General features: G+C 39.2%; 2 protein-coding genes across 3 annotated transcripts; one reads left to right on the top strand and one right to left on the bottom strand.

Annotated features, from left to right (window-relative positions):
• Nucleotides 1-100: 100 nt before the first annotated feature.
• thoc7 (THO complex 7) lies at nucleotides 101-1,872 on the top strand. The gene is made up of 8 exons (XM_029151120.3): nucleotides 101-229; nucleotides 491-611; nucleotides 716-843; nucleotides 961-1,047; nucleotides 1,216-1,273; nucleotides 1,395-1,461; nucleotides 1,544-1,613; nucleotides 1,760-1,872. The coding sequence occupies exons 1-8, from the start codon at nucleotides 211-213 to the stop codon at nucleotides 1,819-1,821; spliced, it is 612 nt and encodes a 203-aa protein (XP_029006953.1). The 5' UTR covers nucleotides 101-210; the 3' UTR covers nucleotides 1,822-1,872.
• A 62-nt stretch (nucleotides 1,873-1,934) lies between these two features.
• On the bottom strand, nucleotides 1,935-8,017 carry LOC114855724 (interferon-induced GTP-binding protein Mx-like). Of its 2 annotated transcripts, none has more exons than XM_055508955.1 (12): nucleotides 7,182-8,017; nucleotides 6,787-6,909; nucleotides 6,185-6,342; nucleotides 4,178-4,316; nucleotides 3,889-4,087; nucleotides 3,732-3,810; nucleotides 3,523-3,645; nucleotides 3,290-3,431; nucleotides 3,067-3,216; nucleotides 2,840-2,916; nucleotides 2,534-2,743; nucleotides 1,935-2,447 (listed from the first exon to the last, which is right to left on the bottom strand). In XM_055508955.1, exons 1-12 carry the CDS (start codon nucleotides 7,366-7,368, stop codon nucleotides 2,223-2,225), a joined length of 1,812 nt encoding a protein of 603 aa, XP_055364930.1. In that variant the 5' UTR covers nucleotides 7,369-8,017; the 3' UTR covers nucleotides 1,935-2,222. The 2 variants fall into 2 exon arrangements, with proteins under 2 accessions (XP_055364930.1, XP_029006952.1); XM_029151119.3 differs by having other exon boundaries at nucleotides 7,178-7,318.
• Between the last annotated feature and the right edge of the window lie 631 nt (nucleotides 8,018-8,648).

Here is an 8,648-nt window from a genome sequence, read left to right as displayed (position 1 = left end):
ACAATGATTATTTTCTTTAGTTCTTATTTTAAGTTGTTCATTCTGTTGACGTTAGGGTATTTTCATTTTTTTTCCTTATTAAGCTTTATTTAAATATACTCTACGTTCTCAATGGCCAATCACCGCTCTCTGCTTTCAAGGAAGGGGCGGACTGCTTTGTTAATTTTCTGTTGTTCAATAAAGTTAACCTAATACATCCGGGGTACAGATATGGGGGCTGTAACAGATGGTAAGTAAGCTAACTGGAACAAAATTGTTGATTTTACTTGTCTAACAAACGCGAGTACAAATAAGAGTCAAGAATTTTAAAGCACATACTTCTTTATAGTTATTGTTATAAATGTTTTAATACATAGTTATTTTTTCAAAGCAGGTAAGCTAAAGAAACAATAGCCATGCTAGTTAGCATATGGTTAGCTTAGCAGCGCTTTGATTTATCTGCCTATTCTCAGAAGGCTGCTTATTTGACGTTTTACCTTGATTAACGTAGATGAAGTTATTCGTAAGCGCCTTCTTATTGACGGCGATGGGGCTGGAGATGACCGCCGGATCAATGTGCTGCTGAAGAGTTTCACCAAGTGGTGTAATTCTTCTGGAACTCCAGAGGAAGGGTAAGTGAGCTCTAGAGACCTTAGCAATAGACTCTGAATTTTAAAAAAATCCGCTTCGAAACAGAACCACCCCGCTTTGAATCATAAATCATCTTGCTTTTCAGATTTACTCAGTACCAAAGGATGCTGGGAACGCTGTCCCAGTGTGAGTTCTCCATGGGAAAAACGTTGATGGTTTATGACATGAATCTTCGGGAAATGGAGAATTATGAGAAAATCTACACGAACATAGGTACAAAATTAGATTTTATTGTCTGGCTGGCTGTGAAGCTTTACCCTGCAGTTATTAATTAAATAGGTGCACAAGGTGACCATATATTGTCAACTGTATATGATGTCCATATTGCAGAACAAAGCATCACGTCTGCACATGAAAAAATAGCAGAGTGTAAAAAGGAAATTCAGAGGGCAAAGAGAATACGAAAAAATCGTCAAGGTAAGAATATGTTCAGACACGTCTGGATCAGTTTATAGAGTCTGTGTGCAGAGAATGCATTATTTAGGGGTAGGGTTACACTTTGTAGCAGTGAAGGAAATATTCATGCAACATCTGTAACTTCTACATTTCTGAACAATGTTACATTTGACACTTTCTTTATTATAGAGTATGATGCTTTAGCTAAGGTTATCCAGCAGCACCCAGACCGTCATGAAACACTAAAGTAAGTCAGCTTGTGTCATTTGTCTCATTCACTTATTGACCAAATAGTTTTGTTTAACATGTCAAAGCAGCTCTGGCTTTTATTTTAATTGGTTTGTGATCAACCTGGGCTTGCTTTACAGGCAGTTGGAGGCTCTAGACAAAGAACTCCAGCAACTGTCTCACATCAAAGAGAGTGTGGAGGCAAAGGTAAAGCCAAATACATTTCCTCTCCCCTTTTAATGCCTCCAATCATTGGTAGTCATTTTATTCTCAATTTTGTCTTACTCAGTTGGAGTTAAGGAAGAAACAGTTTCATGTCCTACTCAGTACCATACAGGAACTACAGCAGACACTTGAGAGTGAGTAATCAAAATGTTTACGCTTTTTTTTTTTTTTTTACTGTCTCCATAGTGATACTCATCTGCCCCAACCCCAAACTACACAATGTTTGAGCCCTGAAAATGGAAGTGTTTCCTTACTAGCTAATAGTGTCTGTCTTTTCTAGATGATGAGAAATCTGACAATGATGACATCAGCCAGGAGAGCCCTGCTGAAAATGGAGACTGATCTTTTTGGTTTATTTTGTTTGTCTTTTTGAATAAAGTTGTCTTGAATATGTTTGGTTTGCTTTTTATTGTTTGCACAATTTATTTTATGTTTGAAATAATTTGCTGAGGAAGTCATGATGCTCATACCTAGGAATTTTATTCTAGACCTGTTGCAGGAATCCAGCAGTTTTTTTGTTCACGTAAATAAAACCTGAACTATTTCATTTTATAAACCACAAGGGGGAGCAAAAGTACATCATTGTGAAACGGCCTAATTGCACACAGTTACAATCAAGTTTAAAATGGTGTCAAATATGAAGGCTACAACTTGTGGCATTGTCTGCAATAAGTGTAACCGCTTATGGTGGAACGCAAACCGACAAATCACATGGATTTGGTAGGTTGTACTGTGTCCATACTTTAGAACTCCAGCAGGTAGGTGCGGGCCTCTGTGAGGAAATTAAGGTGACTTTGCAAATTAGCCCTCTCGTTGCCTGTGTCTGTATCCTCCTTCAGTAAGTACTCAATTTTTCTCGAGTCCTGAAGTATTCGCAGCATCTCCTTCTGCAGCTTAATGGCATATTCCTGCAACATCTTATAGCGGATCACCAGAGGTATTTGGTCAGCCAGACGCCTAACAACAACCTGAGGATTAAAAAGAAAACTTGCATTACAGTCCAATACAAATTATAAATCCAACAAAAAATGTAGAATATTTCAAACAAACTTACTTGATAATAAGACTTAAGATGTTTCATTAACTCTTTCAGGTTGGCCTCAGCACCAACAGTGTTAACTATGTCACCTTCCTTCTTCCCGTTTTCAGTTTTCTTGATATATGAGATGTCCTGAGAGTAAACAGTCAACTCCATTTTAAACTGAGTCCTCAGCATGGACTCTGCTGCCTTCTCATTATCCTCCCCAATGTTCTTAATCGCCTTCTATAGATCATACAATGTGTGAGTAAATGTTTAGCTCTGTTTATCACTAAACAGAACTAAATAGACATAGCAACAGACAGCAAATGTATAGAAGACCTTGGTTGTGTTCATTAGGTTAGGAAATCCAATGAAGCTACACTGGGCAAGTTGTAGGAACATTCTCGTTACTGCATCTAAAGAAAGGAAGTCAAAGAAGAGACAGCAGCACCGTATTTGACCTTATTAACCATAAGCAGGTAACATGAATTATTGTTATATCTTATTGATTGTATAATAATTTAAAAATATTCGGGACACAAAGAAAAATAGATCTTATCACATACCTGATATATTCTTTAGTTTTTTAACAGCTGGTTCCTCCAGCAGTTGGATTTGCTCTTTGACCATGACCTCAAATGTGTCATAGTTGATGTTTGATAATTCTCCATGATACTTCTTGTGATTAACCACATCTCTGTCAATTCTTTTGTTAACTGCAACGCAAACAAAACTTTCAGAGTCCTGCTGACGAGCAGCTCTATTTACACACCAACATCAAGTACTCACACATTTCCCCTGAACGGTGCAAGTGGTTCTTCCACTTTTCAAACTCTTTTGTGCTCATGGCAAACACATCGAGCCTTTCTCCAAACTTGAGTTCTTCTCCTGTTGTCAGGCTGATGGCATCCTGACTGAATGTGGTTATTTTCTAAAATGCATATATTACAGCAGAAACTGATACTTTTTTTTCTCACTTTTTTCGTCATTTCCAATGTTTTAAATAGAGGGGTGGAGCTCACGTCAGTGAGGAAGACGAGTCTTTCAGCTGCATCAGACGGGGGTCTGGTGCCGTACTTCTCCAGCTCAGCTTGAGTCTGTGCTATTTTCTCCTCAATCTGCTCCTCCAAGCGAGGTAGAGACCTCTAAAAAACAGCAGGGATCAAAGTACAAAGACTGAATACAATTGATACCATAAAACAGTTATATGAAGCATTGTTAAACTTCTTACCTGGATGTGATGCACCAGCTCAATTGTGAGTTTTTCAGCCAGTTTGGGAACAGTGGCGTGGCCATCGCTGTAGAGCGAGCTACAGCAAGAACAAGAAGCTGCTGTGAAACACTCACATACAGAAGATGATACAAAATACCTGAAAGGAGGAACTTACTGGAAATACGCATGATCCTTGAAGAAGGCTTTCTCTCTTTCAATGGCTTCAGTAAGAGAGACTTGTTCTGTGATCTCCTTTTGACCTTGACACCTGACGATCATGTAACCTTTCTTGAGGTGGACGACCTCATTATTGACGATTTTTAACACAGTATCCTCTGTGCCTTCGTCCACCAGATCAGGCTTGGTCAGGATTCCTGACAAAGACACCAGTCAGACTTAATGGAAAACTGTTAAAAAATGACACATGTAATAAAGTAAGGTTTGTTTTATTCAGTTAGCTTTACCCAAAGTCCTCTCTCCATCAGGGTCCACTTCCTGTGCCATCTTCAGAGCCTCAGTGGTTGCTATGTCCACATTGGACGGAACGACCACCAGACAGATGGTTTCTTGTTTTGAGATGAACTTGTGAATCAGTCTCTTAATCTGAAAGCAAAAAAGATTTTTCTTGTTGGTAGTTTCCTGTCATAAATACATCTGTTTTACCTGGTTGAAATCCTCTAAAAAAAAGAGTAAATTTCACATTCAGTGTAAAGAGAAGTCTTTGATGCAGAGTGAACAAGTGAGCAATACTTGCACTCTTATAAACATAACACCAATAATGACTTGGACAATAAACTGGACTGGAAAAAGAACCAGCTGTGTACAAGAAGGCTCAGAGCAGGATGTACTTCCTGAGGAGGCTCAGGTCCTTTAACGTGTGCAGCTCCATGCTGAGGATGTTCTATGAGTCTGTGGTGGCCATTGTAGTATTTTACGCTGTGGTCTGTGGGGCAGCAGCATGAATGTAGCAAACAGTAACAGACTGGACAAAGTGATCAGGAGCGCTGGTTCTGTTCTAGGGGTGGAGCTGGATCCCCTACATGTTGTAGCTGAGAGGAGGATGCTGGTCAAACTCCTCTCTTTGCTAAACAACACCTCCCACCCCCTACACAGTGTGCTGGCTGGACAGAGGAGCACCTTCAGCCAGAGGCTGATCAGTATTAGGTGCTCCACAGAACGCCATGAGATCCTTCCTACCGGTGCCAGTGCTATGCCTTTGATTCCAATGCTATGTTCTAATCTCTGTAATAGAATGTTATGATCAATTGTATCAAATGCACCACTAAGATCTAACAGGACAAGGAACGAAACTAGACCATTGTCTGAAGCTAAGAGAAGATCATTAGTGACTCTAAACAGAGCTGTTTCTGTGCTATGATGTTTTCTAAATCCTGACTGAAAATCAGGTTATTCCTACTCAGGTGGTCAAATAATTGTTTAGCCACGATTTTTTCAAGAATCTTATACATAAAGGGTAAATTTGAAATGGGCCTATAGTTGGCTATAGTTTTTTAGATTCAATAAAGATTCAATAAAGGTATGACCACGGCCACCTTAGAAGCCTGTGGTACGTAGCCTATTAGTAAAGATTGGTTGATTTTGATTTAATATGGACGAGCTGATTAAAGGCAAAAGGCTTTTTGAGTAATCTGGTTGGGATTGGGTCTAAAATAAAGGTGGACGACTTGGAAGAGTTAATTATTGAAGTTAACTCCATGAGGGGGGAAAGCTCTATAAGTGAGGACTGGGTTTATATAAGTTGTTGGATGCAGACAGTGATTTCTGTCATTTGGAGGAAGTCCTTGCTGAATTAATTCACTAATAGTGATCATTTTATTAGTAAAATAGTTCATAAAGTCATTGCTGCCGTGATTTAAGGTGATGGTTGGCTTAACACAGCTATGACTTTTAGTCAGCCTGGTTATAGTGCTAAAAAAGAAACTTGGGGTTGTTTTTGTTTTCCTTGATTAAGGAGGAATAATGTGTTTCCTTCCATGCTATGTAGTTTACATTTATTTTGTTGGAACGCCTTTCTAGTTGTCTGGTCCTGTGCATTAGGCTGCAGATCTCTGGGTTATACCATGGAGCTAACCTCCTCTAATTCACTGCCTTCTTCAGAGGAGCCACTGTGTCTAACATTGTACGTAGAGAATCTGCAATACCATGTATAATAAAACTTTAGCTAGTAATTAGATGTGAGTGTGTGTAGATGTGTTAGCGTTCTTATTTTTAATCTCCCTACTGTCTTGTGCGTACCTCTATCTGTGACAGTGATCAAAGTGTGCAATTCTCCTCTGGGATTAATAGAGTTGTTTGAATCCTGAATAAGTCATAGACTTAAGGCACCCTAAGGCACCTCATACCACACTATAAACCAGAGGTGATGAAAGAAGTTACTCATACAACATGTAGTGGTGGGAATCAAGCAAATAGTCAAACTTAGAGGTATTAGGTGTGGTGAGCAAACCCACCTGATCACCAGTGTTCTCTGGCTGTCCTGTTTCAGCCACCCTGACAATGCTGGGCAGGTCAATGAGTGTCAGGTCAGGAACATCAGGAGACTCAATCTCCAGGTTGATCACCTCATCACTGTTGGCCCAATGTAACCCATTAGCCATTATATCCTGAGCTGGAGAACAAGATCAGGGAGTCAGTTTGGGCCTTCAATTGCAAAAGGCCTCTGATAATCAAATGTATTTCAGTACAATGCATCATACTGTAATACCTATTGTGAATATACATACTCAAACATAAAACATACATACACTTTTACAGCACAATATTGTAAGAACACTGACTATCATGAGAATGGATTTGACAAAAAACAAATCAGAATGGGGTGCTTCTAACTTCCTTGTCATGCACCACAGCAACTTTACAGTAGTACTTGATCTGTTATATGGGTTTACCAGGCTGGCCTGTTGGCTCTTATGAACTGTTGTGGGTTAATGTCTCAACTGTTTGAGGGCGTATTTCAATCATACATCAATTGTCATGATTAAGTGATTATGCTAAAATGGTTATAATATCAATCTTTGTGTGCCATTTAAGAATACCAACACAACAAAGATACCTTCTTGGACCTGCTCTTCCACATCCCCAGGGTCTTCTATTTGTTCCTCATTGTACAAATAGGTTATCTTTCCATGCCACTCCGCTCCATCTTTGTTTTTCTTCATCTTTAAACGGAGAGGGGCTGAGAATGGGGACGAAATTATAATCAATAATAACCAGTACACAACATTAACAGAGATTGATAGTTATTCATATACTTTCATATTAGTTTATATATTTTCTGTGCAACACCCAGGAGCAAACTGTTTATATTGCATGAGGTTGTGTGAAGGTGAGAATTAAAGACGGATATGATATTTGTCATTAAATTGCTCGCAATCTTATAGAAAACCCAATGTCCCACATCATTTACAGGCGAACACGGTTTCCTTCAAAGTGACTTTTCTCACCTACCGCTTCCTCTGGGCAGAGCCACCCCTGACAGCGCCTCCAGCACAGAGCTCTTCCCTGAGCTTTGGTCCCCAATCACGGCGATAGCAGGCAGAGCCAAGTCCTTCTCTACACCCAGAGAGCGAAGAGAGTCGATGAGGTCGATGCAGGGACGCACCTTCTCCTCGAACTGTTGGTTCAGGCTGTTCATGGCGACAGGTTCTGTCTAAGTGAACGCGATATTTACAAGGAATGAAGTCGATAGATGAACGTTGAGTAAAAGGTTCGTGCTGCAAGAGGACGACGAGTCTCGCAGAGAAAATCGCACCTGATGAAGTGGGTTCACTTAAGTTTCGTTTCCTACACGCGGATAATGCTGCAGCGGTCGCTTCCTGGTCACGATCCAGAATAAATCCAGAGAATTATGTCCGTTGTCTGCATCTGTTTCATTATTATGTTTTTGTATTATATTATGTTTTATTATGTTTGCAGAGCTCTACAGTAGGTTAAGAAAATTTATTTATTTTTAATAGGATCAAACTCATTTATGTAGCAAATGCATCGTTGCAACTACTGCGGTCAAGTGAGCCGTCGTTCGTTCATCCGTCGTTCAGCCAGCCGCGCTTCAGAAACGTCTTGCGCCCGTATTACGCGCTTTACAGCAGAGAACAAAACACGCTCGTCGCGACTTCCTCTTTTCATAGCGACACGTCTGGTCTGTTCAAAATATTGAAAAATACGAAACAAAATATTGCATATATAGAAAAACTGTCGCCTAATGAAGATCTGTATACTTTTACTGTAAAATTAAGCATTTATTATTATTTAAAACTACCATGTCATACTGTGAAACTTTTATAATTAATACCTTAACTTTGGTGCATAGTTCCAGGCTCAGACCACTTTCCCCTTGTTCTACTAGAGGTGTACTATTACCCCACAAAGATTTGTGTATTTTTACTGTATAGTTTTGGATTTATTAGTATTCAAAACTACCAGTTCATACTGTAATACAGTCAACTTTGATCATTAATAACTTGACTTTGGTGCATAGTTCCAGGCTCAGACCACTTTCCCCTTGTTCTACTAGAAGTGTACTATCACCACACAAAGATTCATGTATTTTTACTGTATAGTTTATGATTTATTAGTACTTGAAAGTACTATGTCATACTGTAATACAGTCAACTTTGATAATCAATAACTTGACTTTGGTGCATAGTTCCAGGCTCAGACCACTTTCCCCTTGTTCTACTAGAAGTGTACTATCACCACACAAAGATTTGTGTATTTTTACTGTATAGTTTACGTTTTAGCAGTATTTGAAAGTGCTTTGACATACTGTAATAAAGTCAACTTTCATGATTAATAACTTGACTTTGGTGCATAGTTCCAGGCTCAGACCACTTTCCCCTTGTTCTACTAGATGTGTACTATCACCACACAAAGATTCATGTATTTTTACTGTATAGTTTATGATTTATTAGTATT

The sequence above is a fragment of the Betta splendens genome, chromosome 5 (assembly GCF_900634795.4).
Source record: "Betta splendens chromosome 5, fBetSpl5.4, whole genome shotgun sequence".
Classification (NCBI taxonomy): Eukaryota; Metazoa; Chordata; class Actinopteri; order Anabantiformes; family Osphronemidae; genus Betta; species Betta splendens.
Note: the sequence above shows the minus strand (reverse complement) of the source record. Positions and strands in the feature narration are given on the sequence as shown.

What these genes read in the sequence shown, in the direction of transcription:
- thoc7 (XM_029151120.3), top strand. An exon ending in AATACGAAAAAATCGTCAAG is followed by an intron (nt 1,048 to 1,215) that starts GTAAGAATATGT and finishes TCTTTATTATAG; the next exon opens with AGTATGATGCTTTAGCTAAG. An exon ending in ACTACAGCAGACACTTGAGA is followed by an intron (nt 1,614 to 1,759) that starts GTGAGTAATCAA and finishes TGTCTTTTCTAG; the next exon opens with ATGATGAGAAATCTGACAAT.
- LOC114855724 (XM_055508955.1), bottom strand. Translation starts at nt 7,368, where the DNA reads ATGAACAGCCTGAACCAACAGTTCGAGGAGAAGGTGCGTCCCTGCATC. An exon ending in GACTCGTCTTCCTCACTGAC is followed by an intron (nt 3,432 to 3,522) that starts GTGAGCTCCACC and finishes TATGCATTTTAG; the next exon opens with AAAATAACCACATTCAGTCA. An exon ending in GCACCGTTCAGGGGAAATGT is followed by an intron (nt 3,217 to 3,289) that starts GTGAGTACTTGA and finishes TTTGCGTTGCAG; the next exon opens with TTAACAAAAGAATTGACAGA.